This window comes from Microcaecilia unicolor, chromosome 9, assembly GCF_901765095.1.
Source record: "Microcaecilia unicolor chromosome 9, aMicUni1.1, whole genome shotgun sequence".
NCBI classification, from domain to species: Eukaryota; Metazoa; Chordata; class Amphibia; order Gymnophiona; family Siphonopidae; genus Microcaecilia; species Microcaecilia unicolor.
In genome coordinates, this window is record NC_044039.1 from 129,868,798 (window position 1) to 129,896,796 (window position 27,999).

Consider the following 27,999-nt stretch of genomic DNA (forward strand, 5'->3'; position numbering starts at 1 on the left):
GTTCTGCTTTCTATAGTGGGAATATCTGAGGGTGCTCTCAAAAAAATTACAAAAGAAATGATAAAACTATTAGGTTTATTATATCCTGGTTATAGTAGTTTGTCACCTTTGATTTAACTACCAGAGATTAAAGGACACCTAGTTTTAGTTCGAATCTGTTAATAGCATCACAGCACTATTCAAAATGGCACCAATATTTAACAAACACGCCATCAAACTAATAGCCAATCAAATTTCAGAATGGCTATAGCATGCTTTTTGATTGTCTAACGAGGAGAACCCAATCAGTTCTTAAAGAATAACATCAAAGAAAAGCTTTCTATTAAATATTATTTCACCCTATTGGGGGGGAGGGGGAGTCAAGGCTTGAAGTTTATAGATCCATTGCTGTTCTCTTCTAAAGCATATAGTGACAGACTTAAAATCTCAATATGTATGCTTTGGAAGAAAGGCAGGAGAGAGAAGACATGATAAAGACGATTAAATACCTATGTTGCATAAATGCACAGGAGTGAGTCTTTTTCAATTGAAAGGAATCTCTGGAATGAGGAGGCATAGGATGAAGATGAAAGGGGACAGACTCAGAAGTAACTGAGGAAATACTTCTTCACAGAAAGGGTGGAGAATTTATGGAATAGCCTCCTAGTGGAGGTGGTGAAGATGAAAACTGTATCTGAATTTAAGAAAGCTTCTGACAAGTGCATAGGATGTCTAAGGGAGTGAGAGGAAGAGTAGATGGCATGGATGGGCAGACTGGATAGGCCATACGGTCTTATCTGCCTTCAGTTTTCTATGTTTTTATGTAACACATACTGCTCCCGAGACCTCCAACTGAGACACCCCCACTGTTATCAGAGTGTGTCGGCAAATGCTCTACCTAAGACACACCCCAACACCACAGCAGCAGGGTCTAAGGACTGTCCTCGCTCTTTTGGGGAGGTTGTGTGTGTATAGGTGATAAAGCAATTGCATTTTTGTCAGCGGGGAATGCTCCAGGTCACTGGAGCGAAACAGGGGCAGTGACGTAAGAGATGGGAGGAGCCTGCAGAGCCAGCAGCCAATGCTTCGAGGCTGCCTGCGGTGCCGCGCTTTTTTTTTTTTAAACATTTTTCTTGTTAGCGTTGGCGCTCAGCTCAGTCAGCTGAGCTCGTCTTCTTTTGTAGCGCCGGCCCTGCTGCTCAACAGGAAAAGCAGCAGTGGCCGGCAATGGGAGCTGGGGCTGGCGCGGGCCTGAAGGAAAAGTGGGTGGGCCTGGGCCCACCCGTAGCTACGCCCCTGCATTGAAGTCTGCCAGTCTTACTTCCCAACTACTGTGTTGCTATCAATACAGCCCACTCCAGCCTTCACACAGACCGCAGAAGTCTGCCCAGCATTAGTCTTACTTTCCACTCTCCAGAGCCAACATCAAAGCTCACTCCAGCTGTTGGGTCATTTAAGTTTTGTTTAATTTGATTCCATCCTTTTTCGAAATAGGGGATCCTTTGTGTATCTTGTGCATTCTTGAATTTTATCACCATTTTTGTTTGTCTTCACAACCTCTCCCAGGAGGGCATTCCAGGCATCCACCCCCCCTTTCTGTGAAAAAGGATTTCCAGATGTTTCTCCCAAGCCTACCACCCTGAAACCTCAACTCATGACTTCTAGCTCTACCACTTTTCCATCTCTGAAAAAGATTAGTTTGCATATAAATGTCTTTTAAGTATTTAAATGTCTATTATAGCGCCCCCCCCCCCCCCCCACAAAAAAGTATACATATTCAGATCAAGTTTCTTTTTATACGTCTTTTGGCACAAGCCCCATATCATTTTTATCACCTTCCTCTGAACCATCTCATTTTTTGATGTCCTTAGTGAGGGCCTCCAAAATTGAACACAAAACTCCAAATGGGACCTCACCAATGACTTGTTCAACAGCATTAACACCTCTTTTCTTCCACTGGTTATGCCTCTGTCTATGCAGCCTAGCATCTTCCTGGCTAGCAGTTAGGAGATACCATATCTTCAAGGAAAGGATAGAAAAACCACCATTGAGCATGCTCAGACTGCACTTTCAGTAGAATACAAGAGGAAGCAGCCAACAATGCCTCTCTGCAATTTTACCCTCATCTTATTTGCATATCCTGAAACTTTTTTTTTTTTTGCCGCCCTCAACCCCATAGAAATCAACGGGGAAAACTACAACATCAGAAGGTCAATAAGTACAGCAATACCAAAAAGCTTGCACCATGTATGCCATCTCAATTCAGAGAAAACAGGAAAAGCCCTCAGAAAGAGAAGCTTATAGACATGGGCAAGATCTAAAAGGGCCGAGGACTCCAACAAAATCACCCCTGAAAAATGTGATTGGAGGCATCAACATTGATTTTATAGAGAAGGTCAAAAATTCTACATGGCTGAAGCCCAGAGTATACCTAATAATCATAACTGGACGCAAATGAAGATACCACCATGATTGTTTCAGCCTAACTGGCAGCCACATAAAAACAACCCCCTCCCCCCCCCCCCCCCCCCCCCCCCCATTTTAGCAATCAGTCTACATCTCTTGTGCACATTTTCTTAGGAACAGTCTTTGTTGTTGATCTCAATTTTAGTGGCAGTGGTTTTAAAGAAAAAGCAAGATATACAGAAAAACAAAGGTTGTGGAAGTTGCTGCTATACAGGCTATAAATAAGCACCTCAAGGATTCCTGGGGAGTTTGGTGAACTAATATACAGTAGTTAATATCTGTCCCAAAACTATAATTAGAAACACACAACTTACATCTAAGGCAATTAACATTTCAACAAATACCTACATGCTTACTACATATTAAAAAAGGTACTACCACACATTTATGCACTAAGGGAAGGGTAGGAGAAATAGATGCTGTAAACAAAGTCTCTACTGCCAGAGAAACTGAACAGTCTTTGGGGACCTTGACTTCTCAAAAAGAGCTAGTTGGTTGCAAGAGCTGGATTCAGAAATGATAAGAAAGCAAATACTATCAGCAACCAACCCATCATATATAGGAAAGGAAGATCCACTCTTAGACCACTGAAAATGTTTCCAAACAGACTACTGATGTCAAATTCATATTGCTGTCAATAGCATTGGCTTGACATCAGAGCAGGTGGAAAACCACAAGTGGCAACACCTGAGCACACTGGTAGTCTGTAAGTTCTATGAGCACCAGGAAGCAGAGGGGTTGCCCATTTTCCTGCAACTCAGTTCATTGGAGAATTTACCACCATTCATAAAATTTCAAGGAGCTTTGAAGTCAAATCCTGGTAAATAAAGAAAAAATGAAGTGTATACCAGTCTACAAACTGTACTATACATGTAAAATTCTTGGTTATTATTGGACTTATCACAAAAATAAACTCAGTTCTTCCCTATCACATTTATTACTGCTTTTGCAAGGTAAAATTAGCGACTGTTTAGAAAAGAAAAGGAGCTAAAAGCTTTCACACAGGTGGAAATATAAATTTGCAGACATGCCGTGCTTCAAGTCTCTCGCCATGGCAAACAAATAAGGAGAGAGGATCATGGGATAGCAGGTTTATTAGATTTGCTGAATTACTGAGAATCTGCAGAGGAAAGGCTGGAAGCAGATTAGGTGTCATTCCAATTAGCAAAAGAAATACCACAAGGATCAGGGTCATTAATAAACATACATACAAATTATTAGAAAGGTACACACAGAGGCTGATCTTTTTTTTCCCTTTCACATTAACACAATTTGTTTTAACAGTTGCAAATTCTAGGATGCTTAAAATTTTATGGGTGTGTTTAATAGAGGAATAATTTGGAGCACTATAGTATTTGATTGAGCATTAAATATTTCATGATCATCTTTTTTTTTTTTAAAAGAGAAGACTGTCAATCATCTGCTCTATCAACAATATACCACAAATGAAATAAACAAGTGAAAAGGAGACAAGCTAGGCTATGGTCTATGTCATATCTTTGGTATACCTGATTCAATCCATGCAGCCATAAAAGGAACCTATTAGACCAACCAGAGTAAGATTTTCATATAATCACTACCTTATCATAACACCATAGTCCCTGTGTTCAATATCCTTCTAAGGATATATCCCAGGGTTATGATATAGTTGTAAAATATATACAAAAATTAGAAAAAAATGGGCACAAGTACTATAGACAAAATAAATTGCAAACCATTTGGATACTTCAGCAGAATAAATATAAATATCTTACACCCCAAAATTCTTTATTCAATTTACAGAAATTATAAAATATATACTATTAAAGGGATGACATAACTTCTAGTATGCAAAGAACTGTAGTTATTTGGGCCCATATCTGGGAAAATGACTTTAGTTGACCTTCTCTCGAAAGCACTAGAGAGTAGGCCCACAAGCCTTCATTGTGAATTCTCAATAGTACCTGATGTGTTCGTACAGAGAATCTTGGCTTCCTCTATGGATACTCGAAAGGACTGGTTTCTGAAAAGAAATCTACTGCACTGAGTAGCACTCACTCTTCCCAATCTGTACCTCCTGGACTCCTTAAAACACCCTCTAGATACAAAACCTTTAAAAAGAAGTTTTAAAGTGATATTATAGAAGCCTAGGAACCTTGGACTCAAAATCTTCAAACAAGTTTCCTAAATCCTCACTAAAAAACAAATTTCCTTTAAAAGCTAATTTACTGAAATGCATTTTAGAAGTAACATCTGCAGACCAATTTCTGCGCCAGAGAAATCAAGCTGATACATGGAGCGCCATATTTAAAAGACAGAGCTCTGATTAAATTGTATACAGCATGCACCAAATAGGTCCAAATCTAAAAGGTGGAACCTGGAGCATTCCCCGCTGACAAAAATGCAATTGCTTTGATCACCTATACACACACAACCTACATAGTCTCCACAGACAGCTTGCCTTGCAAGGCTAATGAAGAAACTTCAAACACTTGCTCCAAAAGACTCCATCCTGCAGTCCTGGGGATCTTTCAATCCTGCATCTACCTCATCCGGGGATAGTAGCCATCTTTGTCAAAGCTAAAACCATCACAACTATTATGAAATCTGAATCTTTCAGACTACTTAGCATGAAAACTGGTGTCTGGAACCTCCCATTCTGAGGAAATATCCGTCACTTGATACACGGGAACGCTTTGGAAGGCTTTCTGATACCAACCAAAAGGGGACCTGGGAATCAATTAGAATTGGACTTATCCACCTGGGAAATTAAGGCAGCCAAGTCCTCCATACCAAAAATACAGACCACAGAAGGATTCTCTCCCAATAGAACCTCATCCCCCTTAGAAAGGGTGTCTTCCTCTAGCACAAACTGCCACTCTACCAAATTTAAATCTAACTCCTCCTCTGCTCCAGAAACGTATCATCCTGATCGTCTGGCCTTTCCAACTTAGGCAGCTTAATAGCTACATTAGGAAAAGCAGAAGGGACATTAGGTTTGTCTTTAGTTCACCTTTATGCAATATACAGCTTATAACGTTGCTTATCTAAGCAATGTATAATATAATATTATTTATTTATTGCATTTGTATCCCACATTTTCCCACCTATTTGCAGGCTCAATGTGGCTTACATAGTACTTTGAACCGGGGGTAGTTATAAAATGGGAGCACACGTTAGGAGGCCTAGGTTATAACTGAGATAAATATAAATCTACCATGCAAAAGAAGCAGAGGTAAATCTCTGTTTATACAAAAGGCTCTGTGCAACAACCTCGAGTACTCCGTTCTGTAGATAAATCTATCTTATCCGTCCCTTTCTCCTCTACTGCTAATTCAAGATTCTGTTCCTTTTATCTCGCTGCACCTCACGCCTGGAATAGACTTCCCGAGCCTGTACGTCTAGCCCTGTCTTTGGCCGTTTTCAAATCAAAACCCACTTCTTTACCCCTGCCTTTGACTCCTAACTTACTTGCCCTGCCCTTTATCCTCACCTCTCTATTCCTTTACCCTTAATTGTTCTGTCTGTGTACTGTCTTATCTAGATTGTAAGCTCTTTGAGCAGGGAGCTTTGTGTATGGTGTACAGTGCTGCGTATGCCTTGTAGCGCTATATAAATGATAAGTAGTAGTAGTAGTAGGTGAGAAATTTTGAGCAAAACATCTTCCTAATGGGACATACCCACAGAGAAGGATCTGTTGTTGGCTGCAGGGAAGGAGACAACTGAGGAGGCTCGTCTCTGGCAACAACTGCCATGGGCACTGCAGACATTGTGGCAGTTCCCATCAAAATTGGTTCTGCTGCCGCCTCAGCCAAATTGTGTTTGGCCAGAGGAACTAGAGCATTGCTCATCCAATGGTCCTTTGGTATTAAGAGAAAAGGAAAACTGCAGCTTTATCCTCAGATTGTCAGCATTTTATTCTCAGACTGTAGTAGCCCACCTTCACACCTGACAGCACTTGTTTTTATCCTGCAGTGCTGCCATAATGAAGACACACCAGCAACCCTGCATGAAGGCAAGTCTGACAAAAATGAACAAAGTCAAAAACAAAAGCCTTTCCACGGCATCCTTTTTCAGGTAATCACAGTGGGCAAATAAAGTGCAAAGAAGTACTGATACAAGCAACCACTAGTTAAACTGTCTGTTGAGCAGCAATTAAAGTTCAGGCACTCAAGCTTCCTCCCCACCAAGGGAAAGGTCCAAGGCACAAGAAAAACCTAATCCTTTAAGAAAAGCTTGGTCATGGTCAGCCTGTGGGGAACTGGACCCCCAAGTGTTACAGCCCTAACATTTTTTTTTAAGAAAGCCATAAACCACCATCTAAGACTGCCTTTTTTGTTTTTAAATATGATTGACCAAGAAAATAGAAAAAGTCCTACCAGATCACCAAACGTTGCACAGGAAGCCTACTGCCTGATGGAGACTGAGAAATACTAACTGGCCGGGGGTTGCACAGATCAGTAGTTTAGTCTCCACTTGATGGTAGGACAGCATAAACCCAAACGTCTTGATTGGTCTGGTGGGACGATAAGGAAGTGTTATTAAGGCAGACCTAGGGAAAACCGCTACTTATCCCTGCGGGTAGGCAGCATGGAATTTTGCTACTTTTTGCAATTCTGCAAGATATTTGTGACCTGGTTTGGCCACTGTTAGAACTAGGATACTGTGCTAGATAGACCAATATAGGAATTTTCATGTTCTTATGGCCATTAGGAAGATGTTAAGAGAACATAATTTGAAAAAACAATTTAAGAATCCTTAAACTGCAAGAACTGTTAAACAAGGCATAAAAGACCAGCCACACAATATATGTAAAATAACTAGGGAAAGAATGGAGGGGTACCCAGAGACCAATACCTTAAGGAAAAATCAAAATGAAAACTCTTTTTCCTTTTCAGAATGCAACCAAGAGGAAAAAAATAAAACACATGTTATTACACATCACAAAAAATAGCTGTTAGAATTGTTAAGTACTCATAAAATATTCCAGTAGATCTTTTCTTGAAACAAACAAAAAATAACTCTAGAGTAACTGATATTCCATGCCATGAACAAATAAAGTTGGAGAAAAAGCAATTGAAACATTAAGGATTTTTCCAACAATGCCTTGGGCAACAATATGTCTAGTATATTGAAATGATAAGTAGTATTAGTAAAATTACATTATCCTTTGGAGATCTCTGGTTCAATTGTATTAAATATTGATGGAAGCTAAGAATATTAAACAGTGTAAAACAGACCAAAGACAAGAATTAATTGGTTAGGTGTCTGGAAAGAGAGCCCCATATCATAAAAATATCGAAATCCTTCAGATAGGATTTCAGATGGACTTGTTGAACACAGAATATCAAAGAATATAAAATAGTTTGAACATGAAATAGTTAACAACTGACATGGAAAACATTAGGCACCTGGACTAAAATACTACTTAAAGTAATATCATCAAGCAATGGCAAAGCAGTTGGGTCATTTTTTTTTTAATTGTGTATTGGCCCTAAAGGAAGTCTACAGTGCTATTATGGTAAATAGTCTTTAAAAAAAACAAAACTCATGTAAAGAAATGAACTATGTTATATACGACTACTCAAAGACTACTGGTAATCCACAGCAAGGTAATTGGTTAGCCTAAATCACTACAAATTAGTTAATTTAAACAACTGAGAGGCGTTAACCAGTCTTCAGAACTGTCTCAGCAAATCTCAATTATATATCATGCCGTCATACTCAAGAACGTGACATTTCTGTATAGCTCACACTTGTTTAACAGGTAGCAGCATGAACCAATATTTGTAAGAAAGAGACTCAGCAAAACCTAGGGCCCTGTTTACAAAGGCAGCTAGCGCTTTTAGCACGTGCTAACTGTGTAGATACCCATAGGAATATTATGGGCATCTATACAGTTAGAGCGCACTAAAAACACTAACGTGCCTTTGTAAACAGGGCCTCTAATGTAGAAAGTTCAGGGCATGGAACATCAGAATGGTAAATAAAACACAGTTACTTAGCTACAGCTATAGGACAGGAGGATATAACTGATGGGTGACATCATCTGCTGGAGCTCTGCATGACAACTTCCTCTAGCACTAGACACAGGACCTTTTAAGAATATTCAATTGTTCATGTGTGCCTCTTCCCACCTGCTGGTGTTGTGCAAGACCACCTCAGTCCATTACAAGCTATTAGAATACAACTCCTTGGGGAGGTGGGAGGATTGTAAGGATTTATGCCCTGATGTTCTCATTGAACACCTGCTCTAGTTAAGTAATTGTTTTCTTTGAAGACAAGCAGGAGAGTAAAATCCTCTCTCATGAGACTCCCTAGCGCTACAAGCTAATTTCAAAGAAAATGGGAATATTATAAATATTGGTGCTTCAACAGGAGATATCTAAGTATTTTTAGTGGCAACAAGTCTTATAAGAAATGAAATGGGGGGAGGGGAGGGGAGGGGAGGGAGGAGATGGAGTTGTATTCTAAACTCCAAAAAGATTCTGGATGACTGTCTGGCAAAATCTACTGTCATGTTGGATGTCCTTCTTTCTTTCTTGTAAATAACTTTATTGAAGTGCAGGACAAAACATATAGCACAAAACAAACAAAAGTATTGAACCAGCAGCAACAACAACAAAGGATCTTAGTAAAGATATACAGCAGTGTACATTTCACAAGCATGAATCGTCCTGCTCATTTTCTATTACCCAACAGACGTCCCCCCACTGCCTCCCCGCCTTGTCCCTCCACCCCTTCCTGGAACCCCCTGCGAGCCAGAAAACAGTGTCTCATGTACACCCCAAAGGGCTCTGAAGGCTTGACAGTGTACCTTGCCAGAGGATTGTAGCCTTTGTTTTTCCCATTTAGCCATTTGCACCATCTTTGCATGCCACCGCTGTAGGGGTGGTGCACTCTCCTCCACCCAATACAATAGTATGGCCTTTTTAGCCAATATTAATGCCACACACAGAAACTGACACTGGGAGGGGAAGAGCCCCTGCCCGCTTAGGCCGAGTCATCCCCCAAAAGTAGCACTCGGTAGGACCACAATACGTGTATCAGTTACCCTATTCAGGGATTCAAGCACTCCAAACCAGAACTCCTGCAACCGCACACACTCCAGAAAGTGATGAATCACAGTGTCCACTCTGGATTTACAGCACACACATCTATCATCCTCCCAGAGGCCCATCTGCTTTCCCTTAGCTAAGGTGATAAAAGTGCTATGCAGAAGTTTTAATTGCATCTCTTGTAGATTTGTACAGGGAGAGACTTTAGAGGACAGTACAAAACATGCTAACAACTCCGCTTCAGTCACCTCCTCCCCCAACTGCTCCCCCCACCATCGAGCCAACTGAGCAGTACAAGAGGAGGGACGGTGTTCCCTGCCCATTGCATACATTACTGCTAATTTGTTTGTATGTGCAAGTATTTGACAAAAAAGCTTACCCAGGAGGGTGAAAACCAAGCCTCTTTCCCTGGAGGAGGTCAAAGAAGAGCAATAGTGCCTCAACTGCAGGAAAGAGAAAAAATCTGTTTGAGATAGCCGCCATTGTGCTTTCGTCTACTCAAACGTTGGGAAGATATCTCCCTCCGGAGCTACGAAATGCCCAATGTACCGACAACCCCCCCCCCCCCCTCACCGCCCATGCTCGGAAGTGAGACATCACCTGCCCCGCTGGGAAGCAAGGGTTATCAACCACTGATATAAAGGGGGAGGGTCCCGAAGCTCCCCCAATATGACATCTCCACCATAACCAAGCCTTACGCAGTGGCCGAAGCAGACAATGCAACCTCCTGCTCCTCACTTTTGGCAGTTGCAACATATTAAAAGCAGAGTATGGGGATGAGCAATCCTCCCAAATAAAGCGCGGGGCAAACCTGCAGATCCCCGTATACAATTCATGTATCCATCTGAGCAATGCTGCCACATTATACAGACGCAAGTCTGGGAGACTGAGCCCCCCTCCCCCCGAGAGCGAACTAGCTTAGCGTATCCAATCCATGCCCTACGTCCCGCCCAAATAAATGCACATATGATCCCTTTATACAAGCCTTCTTCCAGTTTAGCAATCCATATAGGCAACATCTGCAAAGGGTATAGAATCTTAGGAAGCATAACCATTTTAACTAGCACTACCCTGCCTAACAGCGAAAGTGGCAGGTCTTTCCAGCGATGACATAAAAATTTAATATGTTCCAATTTATCCTGAACATTCTTGAGGTAGACCACCTCCATATCTCTCCATTCTATATCTAAACCAACTAATACTGATCCCTTCTAATCTGATTATGCTAATCATATTATCACTATTCGTCAGTATATCTTACTTGTTTTATTTTGTGTTATGTAAATCATTCTACTGAGCTATTTATCTAATCTCTTACACAGTAATATGTTAAATTAGGCCAAACTTCTTACTCTGTGTATGATTATACCTTTGCAACATAATGTAAGCCACATTAAGCCTGCAAATAAGTGGGAAAATGTGGGGTACAAATGCAGCAAATAAATAAATACGTAGTTATGAGACTTGTTGATTTCCATACATATTGTTCATTATTAGTGTTAAAGCTACTTGAGATTACAGGAAGAATGGCAGTTACATGTGTAATAGCATGGAATGTTTGACCTTATATTGTGTATGTGTTTTATGGACTCCTATTAATAAAAAAGATTTAAACATAAATACGTAGGTAAACTCCCAGATACTTTAAGACTCCAGATGACCATGCCAGGGGGAAGGCGGACAGCTGCTGACTTGCACAGGGGGAGGACACGAGCAAGGCCTCAGATTTTTCGAAATTGATTTTAAGCCCCAAGAAAGAACCAAATCGCATAATGAGAGACACCAGTTTCGGGACAGATTCCGACGCTCGACCTAGGTATATAAGCATATCGTCAGCGAACAGGTAGATCCTAAACTCCTGAGACCCGACTTTGATCCCTCCAAACTCTCTGGATTGTCTGATCTTTATGGCCACAGGGTCCAAGGACAACACAAATAACATAGGAGACAAGGGGCAGCCCTGACTTGTGCCTCGCTCCAGCTTAAATTCTGGGATTAGTGCCCCGTTAATCAGAATCTGTGCTGTCGGGTGACTGTATAGAGACCTGATACCCCCTAGGAATTCCCCCATGATGCCAAATTGTGGAAGCATCCAAAACAGATAATCCCACATAATTTTATCAAAAGCTTTCACTGCATCAAGGCTAGCTATTATAGTGTCTCCTGGGGTACCCCCCAAGTGTCTGCAAAGCCGACTCTGCCCTCAGTATATTAGAAGAGGCGTAATGCCCTGGAACAAACCCGGCCTGGTCTGAGTGTATCAACTCCGGTAGTATGTCCCCCAGTCTCTGAACTAAAAGATTGGCAAAAAGCTTAATGTCCTGATTAAGGAGTGAGATTGGGCGGTACGAGCCAAGCATTTCCGCATCCCTCCCCAGCTTGGGCAACACTACAATATGAGCATGTGTCAATCTCCCCCCTCCCTCCCCTGTATTGCATAAATGATGACAAAGTTCCTGGAAGGGGGGGGTCTGATTTTCCCGCACAAAATTTTATAAAAAAGCTCAGGGCCCAAGCCATCAGGTCTGGGTGCCTTCGCCAATTTAAGGCGCCGTATAGCCTGGCATATCTCTCGCAATGGGGACATTTAAGGCATCCTGTTGGGCCTGCATTAGTTGCGGCATATTTAGGTCCCTGAAAAACGAATCTCTCTGTGCCTGGTCCATCTCCCCTTTATCATAGAGTGCCCTGTAGAAATCTACAAAGGCCTTCTGAACATCCTCTGACGCTGCTATCTCTCTGCCCTCTTGCATTCGTATTTTAGTTATTACTTGCTTCGCTCCTCTATGATTTACCAATGTAGTCAGCAGTCTACCCACCTTGTTCCCCCATCGGTACATGTTAAACTTATAGAGATATCTTGGGATGCTCTATCATTTAAGAGATCATTAATCTGCTGCCGCACAGCATTATATTCCTTCCTCACCCCCTTGCCTCGAGTTAGGATGTGTTTGCCTCGAAGCCCCTGCAACTAATCAGTCAGCTTCAGCAATTGGCATTCCCTATCTCTACGAGATTTCACTTTGTAGGCCAATATTTTCCCCCTCAGCACCGCCTTGCCCGCCTCCCAGTAGGTGATGGGGGTCAACCGAATCCGGGTTATTATCTACAAGATAATGCTCCCATGCCTGAATCAGGAACTGCCGAAAGCTGTTATCTAAGTACAGGGTGGGGTTCTTACGCCACATTCTCACCCTCTCTCCATAGTGCAAGCGAATATCTGCCCACACCAAGCAATGATCCGAGACTGCCCTGTGCGCTATATCAGCAGCCACTATCCAGGACAGCAAGGAGGGGTTCAAAAGTATATAGTCAAGCCTCGCGTGAACACCATGCACCTCAGAAAAGAAGGTATAATCATGGTTTTCAGGATGCAACACCTGCCAAATATCCAAAAGACCCAACTCATGCATGAGGAAGTTCACCCCTCTATCCCTCCAGGCAGGCACTCTGGGTTTTGCAGGGGCACAATATATAAGGGGGTCCGCAGTAATATTAAAATCCCCACCCAGAAACAGTTGGTACCCATTCAAGGACAAAAGATGTGCCAGCAGGTGGGAGAAAAAGGAATGAGAGTACACATTAGGGGCATAAACAGAACAGAGAGCAACTTTCCTTCCCGCCACCTCTCCCATCCATAGAACAAACTGGCCTTCCGGATCTTGAACTAATTTGTGCAAAATAACCTGATGCTTTTTATGGAACAAAATAGCTACCCCTCTTTGTCTACCATTAAAGTAAGAAAATACTAACTGCCCCACCCAATTACATTTTAATTTTAAATGCTCTGCCTGTGTAAGGTGGGTCTCCTGCAAGAACATAACATCCACTCTCATCTTGGTGCAGTATGAAAGGATTTTTGTGCGCTTTATAGGAGAGTGGATGCCATTCACATTTAGGGAGTCAAACCTCAGCAGCTACATTACTCGGCCCTAAATACGCATCCTCACTACCCAGGAGGCGGCGTCCCAGCCCCGTTCCTCCCAGCACCCCCCCTCTCGTGGCTCATGTGAATCCCTGGTGACATAGGAAAGAAAAGAAACGTCTCCAAATGGCTCCCGAGCTTTCAGGAATCCCATCCCAGCCCCACACCTGCCCACTACTCCTCCCTCCCTCCCCCCAAACTCCCCTCCAGTCCAGCCAACCACACAGAAAGACCAAACCACACATAAACCACGCTCACCAACTGCCTTACCCTCCCCCCACATACACACGCCTAGAAATCCCAACCACTACCCATAATCCCTCCCAAGAACACACAGTGTTACAACTTCCCCTCATAGCAGGCCCCTCCCCCCTCCTGATCCTTCCCTTCCCTCCCTCAAACCAGAACCAGCAAACCAAGATGCAATAAAATTAACCTAACGCTTCCTGACGTAACAAGCATCCTTTCATAAAGAGTAAAACTAGAAATAAGAACAAGTACAAGGTAATCAGCTTGCGGTCATTCAAAACAGTCAAAACAGCCAAATCAAAAAACACAGTTCAGCTCATCAAGTCGTAAACCAGGGGCGTGCTGTCGCTCAAATCGCACAGTAAGCCATCTTCCTCACACTCCCCGCTCTGGTTGCAGACAGACATCGCTGCTCCTCAGAAATCTTTTGGTACAACACCACCAAAAACAGAGGCACCTGCCCCCAAGCCGAAGAAACTTGCTCACCAACCATCATGATGTCCTCTAGGGCAACCGTACCAAAAAGGCCTTGAGCTCTTCCAGTGTAGCATTATTATGAATCACCCTCACTCGCGCAGGATATCGTAAAGAAAATTTAATTCCTTTGTTAAATAGCTGAGAGCAATATGGCGATAAACGCCTGTGCAAGTCAGAGACGTGTGGGGAAAAATCTTGGAACATTAAGAATTTGTTCCCTTGGTGGGAAACTTCTTTCCGTTGACGCCATTTAGCCATGAGTTGGGATTTTTCAGCATTGTTGAAGATCCTGGCAATCACCGGACATGGCCTGTTGTTTTGGTCCCGGGGCACTCCCATGTGGTGAACTTGCTCTAGCAACAATTTCTGACCCTCCACTTCCACTTGGCTCGCTGGGCAGCCAAGACTACATCACATCCCAAAGTTCTTTTTTCTTCACAGATTCAGGTAGCCCAACCAGCCGGATATTACGGCGGCTCCTATTTTCCTGATCCTCCACTCTCTCTCCTCCAAGCACCTACAGTATTTCTCCAGCTCTGCTACTTGGGAGGTCATGGCGTTCGTCGCATCTTCCTGCTGCGAGATTCTGTCATCCACTTGTTGTAAAGCTTGTGTTTTGCATAGCCATGCCCTCCCCTCAACTCGTCCATCGTAGCATGCAATTTTGACAATTTATCGTCCAATATATCTGCCATGTTTTGCATAATATCTTTAATCGCTGCATCCTGCAGCGTGAACACTGGCGGTGCAGTGACCTCACTTGTCGCTCCGTGCTCAGATGCCATCTTGGCTGCGTGGGTATTTCCGTGCTCCCTAGCAGGTCGCAAGATGCTGGCATAGCTACAACACTGCCCCTCCAGAACGTTCCAGCTTCACCAACAGGTGCCTGGTGTTGAATCTCAGCAAGTCGCCAACTCTAGGGTTTGATGCGAGGGGGAAAAAGCAGATATTAAAGCCAATTTTGGAATAGGAGCAGGGAGATCAGCCGACAGGCGTCCGCTCAGGTTGCAGCCATCAATTGACCCCCCCCCCCCCCTTTATTTATTTAGGATTTATTTACAGCCTTTTTGAAGGAATTCACTCAAGGTGATGTACAGAAAGAATAGATCAAACATAAGCAACAGGCAATTACAAGCAGGCAAACAAAGTGAAGGTGACACAAAGGGTGTTGTAGAAAAAAAACCTCCGACGGACTCAAAGAGTTCACATCAGAAGTTTTATTCTAAAATGCGCAATGACACGAATCATGTTTCGGCCACGAAGGCCTGCCTCGCACTTCTAAATGGAGCAGAATGTGACTAACACAAGATCGCGCACTTCTAAAAATAGATGCTATAGAATTCAGAAAAATTCAGCTTCTGCACTACACAGGGACTCCTGAGGCAGGCCCTCATGGCCGAAACACGATTTGTGTCGAGTCCATTGCATATTTTAGAATAAAACTTCTGATGTAAACTCTTTGAGTCTGTTGGACATTTTTTCTACAACATCTTTTGTGTCACTTTCGCTGTGTTTGATGCTTGTATTGACCTGTGCAGAGGTTTTTCTGCTCTTCTGTGCTTGTCAATAGGCAATTACAGCAGTAAAAATATTCAAATAACAATACAAAGTATGGCATAGTATACTACTTAAAATGTCAACACAATACGTAATAGAACATTTTAATTGATAGTGAAGGGTAAAGCAAAGATGCAACATATAGATAGGTAAGAGAGTGGATTTAACCACCATGAAATGGTGAGGAAGGTGTTACTTTTCTAATGTGGGAGCCTTCTGAACTCTGTAAATAGTCAACCATCTTATTAATAGGATAATAGGATAGCAGAGAGAACAGTTTCCCACACTCTCATCTTAACCTCCTTCAGGATTCTATGAACAGGAACTGTCAGCCTCCTTGGGTGGGTCGAGGAATTGGAGGATATCCAATCTTTCTGTCCTGGGCTGCTCCTCCGTCTCTAAATTAAATGAGACAGCATGCATCATCTCTCTCACAAAACCAAAGAAAGAGTTCCTCAGGTAGGGAGGAATCTGAAGAGAGACCTGGGGATGACTCTTCTGAGAAGCCCTCTTGTCATCCTTCAGAATCCCAGGAGCACTCAGACTGATAAAAATAGTTCCTAGATGTCTGAGTCTATGCCTGTCTTGTCCTACTGGCCCCAGTAGTGTCAGGACTAGGCTGGGGGACGCCAAGAAACTGAGGATTCCCAATGCATCGGTAAAGCTTCCTCTCTTAATGCACTGGAAATCAATATTAGTGTAGCTGACTCAGAGCCCCTTGAAGTTCTCATTGTCAAATTGTCTCCTACAGGCACTGCATGGATCTCAAGGATTGGCTGGACCACTCCCAATCTGACATAGATGATGTCGAAGTCGCAGAATCATGCTGAGCAAAGAAACATTATATCCTCTCATCGAGCATCTTCATAAGCGTCTCCTCAAAGACTGCTATCAACAAAGGTGTAGCCATCACAGTAGGCATGGCCATGCCCTCCTGAGTTACTTGGGGTATATTGTAAATGGAATCTCTGATCAAGGGAGGCTGTTGCACCTTCTCTGGTGCCAAGAAGGATTAGTGGTGCTCACGTTGAGGGTGCTTAAAGGACACCAGTGACACTGGGATACAAAACAATATACATCAACAGAGCTAAAAAGAAGGTAGGCAGAATTGCAATAATATACAAATCATGCTTTAAAGCAGAGCCTGTCGTTAAACACATATCCTCAGCAATTGAAATTCTGGCATGTAAAATCACTGACACAGCACTAGCTAATCAACTATGTATCATACTGTTTTATCACCCCCCAGGAAGCTGGTCAAATGCTCAAGACGACTTTATGGACTTCATATCGAATGTATGCACAAACCAACCAAATATCCTACTACTAGGAGACATCAATCTGCACTTACGATACCAATGCCAGAACCCTAATGAACTTCATAAACCAATGGAACTTTAAAACAACACAAGACACCTCAACCCACACAAAAGGCCACATATTAGACACAGTAGCACACAGATTCTCAGGAAAACATAATCACATATTAGGAGGATATGGAAGGAGGTACCATGGACAGATCACAGCAAGATCACTTTCACACTACAATGGAAAGAAAATGGAAAGAACAGAGAAATAAGAACACCACATACATACACAACCAGAGGGAAGCTGGACAATTGAACCTTGTAGACAACAGCAATGAATGAACACTGCAATACACCACCAAAGCACATCCACTTCATAAGAAACTGGGATGAAAACTAGCAAAAACATACTAAACAAAACAGCACCACTTAAAATGAAAACAAGAAATAAAAAGTAACAACGACCCTGGTTTAATGAAGAACTATTACACATGAAAAAACTATGTAGGAACCATGAAAGAACATGAGCCAAAAACAAGACTGACTCAAACAAAACCATATATAGAAAAACCATAAGAACATATATATACACAACATAAAGAAAGTTAGAGCAAATTATTACAGCACATATGTCAACCCAGAACAGACTAACATGAAAAAAAACATTCAAACTAATGAACAACCTGAAAACCCAAGCTGTACTGGCATCAACGGAAACACCACCTACAGCAGATGAGCTTGCACAATATTTTGAACACAAAATAGCAAAGAAGAGATCAGACAAAGAAACTACAAACATCCATACTGGATTTTCAACAAGACTGAGAAACAAATGACGCTCATGCCATGGCAGACAGAATATGGTCCTCCTTTAAATCACCCAGCTTAAACACAGTAAAGATATTACTGACAAAATACGCACACTGCCTGATGGACAATTGCCCTAACAATATGATGAAAGACCCAGTGGAATGGTTCAGTGAATGCATCACCAAGCACATCATATACATGCTTTCAAAAGGATAATTCCCAACAGACAAAGGTAACATTATACTCACCCCAATCCCTAAACACACAACCAGCAAGATGAGCAACATCACAAACTATAGACCAATGGCTTCAATACCATTACTGATCAAAACAATGGAGGGCCTAGTACCACAGCAAGTAATGAAATACTTGACATAACTCTCAATCCTCCACAACTCCCAATCAGGTTTCAGACCACAACACCGAGATGGTCATAACCACCCTGATAACTAAGTTTGCAAGCCTAATATACCAAAGACAGAATATACCACTGCTACAATTCGACACGTTAAGTGTGTTCAACCTATTAGACCACACAACACTAATGACCCTACTCGACAACATGGGAATATGCGGTGCAGTGGCAGCATGGTTCAATGGATTCCTACAATCCAGATCCTACATTGTAAAGATGTCAAACCAGACATCAACTTCCTGGACTCCTGAATGTGGGGTACCACAAGGATCTCCAATATCACCAATACTGTTCAATGTAATGATAGCACTGCTCGGAAAAAAATTGGAGGCTATGGGTCTCAACCCATTCGTATAGAAACATGACGGCAGATAAAGGCCAAACGGCCCATCCATTCTGCCCATCCTTTGAAACCCCTAACTCTTCCTTTTCCTAAGCGATCCCACGTGCTTATTCCATGCCTTCTTAAATTCTGACACAGTCCTTGATTCCACAACCTCCACCGGGAAGCCATTCTACGCTTCCACCACGCTTTCTGTGAAATAATACTTTCTTAGATTACTCCTAAGCCTATTCCCTCTTAACTTCATCATATGCCCCCTCGTTCCAGAGTTTTCCTTCAGTTGAAAAAGGCTCACTTCCTGAACATTAATGCCCTTGAGATATTTAAACATCTGTATCATATCTCCTCTCCCTCCTCTCTTCCAGCATGTACATGTTGAGGTTCATAAGCCTGTCCCTACAATTTTTGTGTTCAAGACCGCTTACTAATTTTGTAGCCGCCCTCTGGACTGACTCCATCGTGTTTATATCTTTTCGTAGGTGCAGTCTCCAGAACTGCACACAGTAATCTATATGGGGCCTCACCAGAGACTTATACAAGGCACTATCACCTCCTTTTTCCTGATGGTCATCCTTCTCTTTATGCACCCCAGCATTTGTCTGGCTTTGACCGTCGCTTTTTCTACCAGTTTGGAAGCTATAAGGTCATCAGATACAATCACCCCCAAGTCCCACTCTTCCTTTGTACTGAAGCACTTCACCCCCTATATTGTACCGTTCCCTTGGATTCTTGTGACCCAAGTGCATGACCCTGCATTTTTTAGCATTAAATCTTAGTTGCCAAATATCGTTCCATTCCTCCAGCTTTGCTAGGTCCTTCCTCATGTCATTCACACAGTCCAGGGTGTCCACCCTGTTGCAGAGTTTGGTATCATCCACAAAGAGACAAACCTTACCAGACAGCCCTTCCACAATATCGCTCACAAAGATGTTAAAAAGAGCCAGCCCAAGGACCGATCCCTGCATACTCCACTGACAAAATCCCTTTCTTCAGAGCAAGCTCCATTTACCACTACCCTCTGTCTCCTTCCATTCAACCAATTTTTAACCCAATCATTTACTCTAGGTCCCATACTGAGGGCACTCAATTTATTTATCAGGCGCCTGTGCGGAACCATATCACAGGCTTTGCTGAAATCTAAGTATACCACATCTAGCGCCTTTCCCATTTCCAACTGTTTGGTCACCCAGTCAAAGAAGTTAGTCAGATTCATCTGACATGACCTGCCACTAGTGAAGCCATGCTGCCTCAGGTCCTACATTCCATTCAGTTTGAGAAATATCACAATCCTACGCTTTAGTAGCGTTTCCATTAGCTAACTCACCACCGAGGTCAGACTGACAGGTCTGTAATTCCCTACCTCCTCGTTACTTCCACTCTTGTGCAAAGGAACCACTTTCGACCTTCTCCAGTCCTCTGGGACCACTCCAGTCTCTAAGGAAGCATTTAGGAGGTCAGTCAGCAGAGCCACCACAACCTCTCCCTTGAGCACCCTCGGGTGTATCTCATCAAGCCCCATCGCTCTGTGTACTTTTAGTTTAGCTAGCTCCTCACGAACACAGTCCTCCATAAGTGGGTCTTGGTCTACCATGCATCCGTCCCCTTCAACATTTGCTTTCTGCAGTTCTACCCCTGGCCTTTCATTCATGAACACAGAGCAGAAATAATTGTTAAGCAGTTCAGCTTTATCCTATCTTCCACATATTTCTCTCCCTCAGCTTTGAGCCTCACAATGCTATTATGGCACTTCCTCCTATCACTTACATATCTGAAAAAGGTCTTATCCCCCAATTTTACCGTATTAGCTATCTTTTCTTCCATTTGCCTCTTCGCTTTCCTGACAGCTTTTCCAGCTTCTCTTCGCTTATCCAGGTATTCTCGCCTGTCTTCATATACGCAGACAATTTCACCATCTACATACCATTCAACAGCAGCATCACAGAAATACTGGATAGAGTCAAAACAGGCCTGGACCTTATGAAAAAATGGGGAACAATTTTCAAACTCAAACTCAGTGGCGTACCGAGGGCGGGGTGGTGGGGGCAGTCCGCCCCAGATGCACACTGCTGGAGGGGTGCAGAAAGCAGCCGCGCGGCTGTCGGCTCCGCTGGTTCCCTCTGCCCCGGAACAGGGAACCAGCGGAACCGACAGCCATGTGGCTGCTCCCAGCAGGTAAGAATGCACTGGGGAGGGGGGGGGGGGGACGCCGTTGCACCCGGTAGGGAACGGACTCTGCTGCACCCCGTGGGGTGGGGGGGTGCGCAGCGGTGATCCGCCCCGGGTGGCAGCCGACCAAGGATCGCCACTGCTCACACTAAACAGAGACAAAACCAAATTCCTGGTTCTATCCAGCCTGCACAATCCCATAGATCACAAAAATTTCACAATCAACAATCAAACATATCAAATCGAAACACAACTGAAAATACCGGGAATTATCCTAGATAAACATCTATCAATGGACAGTCAAATGTCAGCAGTAATATCAAAATGCTTCAGAACACTATGGAAACTAAGAAGGATAAGAGATTATTTTCCCAATCATTCTGGATAATGGTACAAGCGAAGATACTATCACAATTAGGCTACTGTAATGTGCTGTATGTAGGATGTAAGGAAAGCACTCTAAAATCATTACAAAGCGTCCAAAACACAGCAACAAGACTGATCTTCAAAAAGTTGAAATATGAAAGAGCCACCCCACTACTTGAAGCACTACACTGGCTGTCAATCAAAGCAAGACTAATCTTCAAAGCTAGCACCATCATTTTCAAGATACTATTCGGAATGGCACCTGTATACATGCAAGACATGACAGAACTATTTTCAAGAAACACAAGCCCAGAAACCAGAAGTTACCTACTTCTGAACCTACCCAACTGCAGAAACATAACATACAGAACCATCTACACAGCAGAATTCAGCTACCTGGGATCCAAATGAATGGAACTCAATACCAAAAGCCATCAGAAGCATTCAGTTCAGAAGGAATAAAAACACAGCTCTTTAAAAAAATTCCTTAACTAACCACGTAAGCCACAACTGTAAAACACTACTGTAATTTCACTGTAAATTGTAAGCCATTTTGAACTGAAACTTGCTTTGGATAATAGTGGGATACAAGAATGCATAAATGGATTGGCCGCTGTCGTGGACAGGATGCTGGGCTCGATGGACCCTTGGTCTTTTCCCAGTGTGGCATTACTTATGTACTTATGGTACCATGTTTCAATGAGGGGTAATACTGATGCACCTCAGCATACAGTGGACACCTGGCATTGTGCTCCCTTAGCACTGGTCAAGCTAAAAACAAATCCTTCCTCTTTCTCGGGTAGAAATTGGATGACTGTACCCGATGGCTTCCACCGATGCTCAATGTTGAGGGTGACCAAGACACTAGATGCCAATGCATTCCCAGTGCCTGATACAAATTATGTATTTCTGTAATTCATATGGTCCTGTTGCAACAGGAGCAACTTTAGAAGCCATTGGGTATCTTCTTGAGAATCAGTCACAACAAAATCAAATGACTATGTTGAAAAATACCCAGATGGGAAGCCTGAGCCCTAATAAGACCTGAACTGAGCTGATGAGAAAAAAAAATAAAACTTAATTAACTGGAAAACCTACCTAGGGAGGTTAACGTGAGAAAACCTCATGAAAGCAGCAGGACTTACAACCAACAAAACCAGTTTAAAACTGAAATATATCACTAGGTTGACTGTGACAATATGGTACACCCCATTGGCTATGCAGAAAACTAAGGTCTGAGGAGGTCCCACATGACAGCAGCAGGCAAGAAGCGTCATGCGTGTGTAGTTGAACTTTCTCAAAAAATTCTGTACTGAGTTTTGAGGAAGTGCCTGGGCAGGGCTCTACTGCATGACATTACTCATGAGTAAATATTTTACTGCCCTGCTTGTCCTCAGGGTCCTTGTGCAAAGGAAAATCTTAAAGGCTGAAGTGGATCACACAGCCACAAAAATCTCTCTCTCCTCCCCTTCCTCATAGTTGCAATAGGTAAAACAATGTATCCAGTGCCATCAGTTTGGGAGATAACGCCTCTATTCCTAATAAACAGTATCGCAAAAGGAAAGGCAAATTGTCACTATTTTCTTTATAGGACAAACAAAATTTTATCCTAGGTTGAGTGATTATTATGCTACAAGATAAGTTGTACCATTGTTTTGGTTTGGGGTATTTTTTGGGGGTGGATGGGTTGATTTTTAAGTACATACATTGCACTCTACTACTTACAGTACATTTGGCTAGAACTGTACTACTAAAGCATTCTTCATTGATGACTCTTACCTCTTCTGCTTGTATGTTAGCATTGCTTCTGCAATTGGTAACTGATAAGCGCAGTTTGCCCCAGCTATATACTGTGTTACTCTGGAGACAACATCTGGTGCCTCCTGAACTGTATTGAAAAATAAACACATAAAAGGTGTGTTAACTTCTGAAAATGTATGTAAAATTGATGTAAAGAGAAACTTTCAGGTTGGTGGAGCAAAAAACAAGAACAATTCCTTATTATAATGCTAGACTAGTCCAAATGTATGGGTTATATGCCCTTAACAGCAGACAGACAGAGAACTAGAAGATTTTGATAAAGATTCTGGTGATATCATCCATATAAAGAGAGGTGCAGCAAAAAAAACTTCCAGTAATTCTGTAACTCCAGCAAACGTCGCAGGTGAACTGATGCAGCAGAATTTTAGTTATTTATTTTGCTATATTTTGCTTTGTCTTTGGCCAGTCTCCCTGAACCTTGGGCTAAAGGTCAAAGTCTGGCTGGGGGCTTTCTCCCAGGAGATGTAATACAACCAGTCTCTTAGTCAAGACCGAGGAAAAAAATCCTTCTTTCTCAATGGTCCAGAACCTTGACCCACAGGGCTTCACTTCTGGTACCAGTCTGCATGGGTGTCCCAGTGGTATGGGTAAATTTTCCCCCCATTCCCCTCTTGAGTATTGTATTTAAAACTTGTACACATACAATACAAGGAGTTTAAGCAGTTTCCCCTAAGAGGGACTACACCTTTAAAAGTAAGAAATACAGGGGTTCCTCTAGCAGGTCTGTAGGGGCGAATAAGCAGACTGAGGCAAAGCAGAGTTGCCTGGCCTTGTTCAGGCCAGTGGCAGGCCTTGCAGGTCCAGGTGAACGGCTAATTGTGCCCCATCTGTGACAGGCGTGCACCCATGGCTTGAAGGAGTTGAGACAAGCCTACAACTGTCTCCTCTTGAGCTGCATACAGCGTCTTCTGAGCCTTCTCTCTCAGCTACAGCCATTCCTGTTTTAGCCGAGGGGGATCCTTCTTTTCAGCTGGAAAGTAACTTTGTGGGGAGGGGGAGGGAGACAGTTCTCACTGCTTGCTTTTGTCAGGGGCTCTCTAGATTCCAAGTATTTCTCCAGCCTACAGTCATCCAAAGGGTCAGATCCTGGAAGCTAATGTGGCAGCGCTCTTGAGATGTTAGGAGTGGCTGGGCCATCTAGAATTCCTCCTTCCGTAGTGGAGGACTTGAGTGACAGACTTATCTCAGGAAGTAGGTCTCTCTGTGAACTCTTCTGTGTAGTAAGGTGTGTAGTAAGGTGAGGAGTCAGTGCTGTGCTTATTTTGCCAAGAAGAGCTTTTCTTTCATGACCATGATCTAGCAGCTTTATCAATTCTATCAAACAAGTCAAAAGCCTCTTCATAGGGGGATCCAATTACAGAGGGTCTCTGGTGACTTCCTAAGGCTTTTCCCTTCCATAAGGCTCTTTCTCCTTTAATGCTTGCCAAATGAGAAGCTCCAGATCTCATCCTCAAAGGGATGAGATTTACAAGTAGGTTTTTTTCCTCTTCCCAAGGAAGATTTGGATATATATTTTTGAGTTTTGAAAGCTGATGCTCTAGTAAAAGTGGTTACTGAGAAAACCACCATTACCAGTGATACTGCTCCCAAAAAGATCCATGAACACAAGACTGAGTTATTTCTTTGCTTCTTCAGTGCTGGAGGTCCAGGCAGCTGTTTGTGGCAGTCTAAGCTGCCTCCCTCTTCTGAAATGCCCCCTCTTGAGTAAGGTGCAACTTCTTTAGCTATTTTCCTAATTCCCTGGCTTCAGTGGTAGTGGCTTGAAGATGGCTCTAAATAGGAAATTGGCATCTCCTCTTTGGAAAGGACCTTGAGAAGACTGCTAAAAACTTGGGTGACAGACCAGGCCTCAATGCCTTCTGGAGGACAGGAGCTGTTATGACTGGAGGAATGTGAGCCCTTTTGCCCCGACTGAGCATGGCTAGGATGGAGTGACACCGCACTCGGTGCTTCACCTAGCTTCACCTGGGGAGCGACCACCGTTCCCTGGGAGTTGAGTCCCCAGGTTCGGGCAGCCACCAGGACTTCTGGAACCGGCGGGGTTGCCGACCACTGACCAGACAGGCAGGCAAACAGACACAGTCCAAAAGCCAGGTAAATCAGTAGGGCAAAGAGTAGTCAAAAATAGTCCAAGGTCAAGGCAGGCAGCAAAACAAGTGAGGTCCGGGAAACAAGCCGAGGTCTGGAACACTGGAACTGAAGAAAAGGAGCACCGGCGTGGACCTCAAACACAATTGAGGCTGAAGCAATGAAGGACTGGAGGCAGGGCTTTAAATAGTATAGGAATCAGTCTCAAACATGTGCAGCTGATCCAAGATGGCTGCCCCCATCAGCAGAGAAGCACACCACCCAAATATGGGCTTCCTTCCTGCAGCCGTCCAACCCCAAGATGGCCACCATAAGCTGAGATGCCCATCCCAAGATGGCCGACCTATCCTGGAGAAACACCACCAAGATAGCCAGCTATCTCTGCTGGACCGCGCCGGCCTGGAACCAGGTGAGGAACGTAACAGGAGCAGAGTTTCTAGACCAGCGTCTAGATAGCTTTGTTCTCAAGACAAGACATCATACTGTTAAAAAGTCTTCCTTTTGGGCCTCTCCAGGTTCCCAGAAAAGTCAACCTTTCTCTGATACAAGAAGGCAAGGAGTTCAGGTCCCTTTTCCTTCTCCATCCTTCCAACTGGGGGGGGGGGGGGGGGGGGGGGGGGGGGAATCTAAGGGTTACCAATGAGATTCTGCAGGTCTCTTCTGTGATGAAAGTGATTGGTAGCAGACTCTGACATTTCCACTGGGAGTGGACCCTCATTACTTCAGATAAGCAAGTCTTGGAGGTGGTCAGCTTGGGTTATATTCTTGAGTTTTCAGAAGACGTTTCAGATGACTTTATGGAGTCCAACTGTGGAGTAGGTCCCAAGTGTTGTATAGACCACGATGCATTACTTTGGCTTTTATCTCTGAAGGCCATCAAACCTGTGCCACCCTAACTGCAGTCAGACTACCACAAAACTTTCTTGCACTTGTATATCTCAAGTCAACATCCAACTCAGAGATTTTACTTTTGGTCTAGCTAAAGCTCCAATGTGAAGATAATGATTGTATTCTTTCTTCACAAGGAAGAGATGAGGGTTCATCTCTACTTTGATAACTGGCTGATTTGTACAAGCTCTGTCCTAAAATCCAGGCAGGCAACAGCACAAAAATAGTATCCTTCTTGCAGGGAGTCTCAGCTGGGTGGTGAATTTTGCCAAAAATCATCTGGAACCAACTCAGGTTCTCAAATACCTGGTTCTGTTCAATACCCATAAGAATTTGGTCTTTCTCCCTCAGGCTTAAACACTTAAGCTTCATTCCCATCTCCAGGCTTTCAATTGCTGGGATCCATCACTACAACCCTAGAGGTGGTATCACCATCTTGACATGCAGATCTAGTTCATTTCTTTAATGTGCTCTTTTGTCACATTGGTTTCCTCTCTCTCTCAGTGGTTCAAAGTCAGACTCCTCGTTTCTCAGTCAGTTCTCACTTGCTTAGAGTGATGGTCAGATTCTCTACATCTTTTGATGGGTGCCTTTAGATCCACTGGACTGCATTCTTGTCCATGGATGCCAGTCTCAGAAGTCTGGGACTCGTTATCTGGGCAATGTGGTTCAGGGCCTCTGCTCAACCTATCACCTGGAGGCATGGACAATCCATCTGGCCTCAGTTCATTTTCTTCCTGTACTTTAGAGTCAAGCTGTATGTGGTCTTTCTGACAATTCCAAGGCTATGGTATATGTCAACAAGCAAGGTGAGATCAGAAGCACAGAGGTGTCTCTGGGAGTAGACAAAATGCGTGCCTCCCATCTCCTAGCTCTATCCGCATCTCAAGTGGTGGGTCTAGACAAAGTTTAAGGCAGACTTTCTCAGCTGTTATACCCTGGACACTAGGGAATGAGAGCTCAGCCCAGCAACATTCAACCCTATAGTTCATTGCAGGGACGTCCTGATTTTCAATCTCATGGCAATTCATCAGAACTGCAAGTGGCCTTCGTTCTTCAGAGGACGAGAGTTTAGTTTGGAAGAGATGAATGCTAGTATAGCTCTGACACCAGCCTGTATACATATTTTCTCAATGGAATCTGGTGAGTCATGTTGCTCACAAGTTTGGGAAACACCTTTTCCAGTCATTTTCCCAAGACATATATTTGCTCAGTATAGGGGTAAAAAGTAATCATTATTTTAGATGTTGGAGAGAGAAAAACTATGTTGCCATCTTGCTCAGCTGCACTATTGCCCCTTTACTAGTCATTCTGATTGTGCCTGATTGGTCTCATCGTCCTTGATATGAGGATCTAGCTTGTCTCCTCAAAAGAACTCCTCTTCTCTTACCAAGAGAAAACGGGCTGCTTCAAGGACCAGTGCTCCTGGAAAATCCAGATCCCTTCAAAAGTTTGAAAAGGAAGTTTTTTTTCTCTCTCCATTACTGCTACTTTCTTGAAGGTGAGGAAGTCCTCCATTACTTATGTTAGAGTCTGGAAGCTCTTTGAGAACAGTGACCTGGCCATGAGGTTTCTCAATGGAGTTCCAACATTTCAACCATTCTGTCCATTTTGCAAGGAAGTCTGAATCAGGGATTGGTGTTTAACTCTCTCAAGGTTCAGGTAGTAGTGTTTACCTTCTTTAGAGAAATAGTAGTTGGTTCCCTTCTTTGCTACCCATTCCAACATGGGTCGTTTTTGACAGATACCTAAATTTGGCTTCCCCTTCAAGCAGTTGTTGCTTAATGGGACCTCAATTTGGTCTTGGAGACTCTTTCAGGCCTCCATGTGAGCCCTCTCCTTTTCCCTTCTACGACCCTTCCTACTCGCTGCTTGTGCCACCTGCTTGTGTGTGTATGATTTATTCCTTTCCTATCTATATTATAGCTCTTTCTGCATAATTACGTACCCTTAGTTTTGTAAACCACTCAGGTCTGCAAATTAGGTTCAGTGGCACAGCAAATTCTAATAAACTATAAACCAAGGCTTTTAGACAACTTCCTTTCATTTTAGGCAGCACATATCAACAAAGAAATAGAGAATTTCAATATCTACATCTTCTTATT

The 27,999-nt window shown here is 43.2% G+C and overlaps 1 protein-coding gene across 1 annotated transcript in view; it reads right to left on the reverse strand.

The window, feature by feature from the left end:
- Positions 1-27,999, reverse strand: part of PACS2 (phosphofurin acidic cluster sorting protein 2) — a 550,048-nt gene that overhangs the window by 47,093 nt on the left and 474,956 nt on the right. Inside the window, exon 18 of the mRNA XM_030213995.1 lies at positions 22,877-22,985. Coding sequence (XP_030069855.1) covers positions 22,877-22,985 — 109 coding nt within the window. The remainder of the gene's footprint in view (positions 1-22,876; positions 22,986-27,999) is intronic.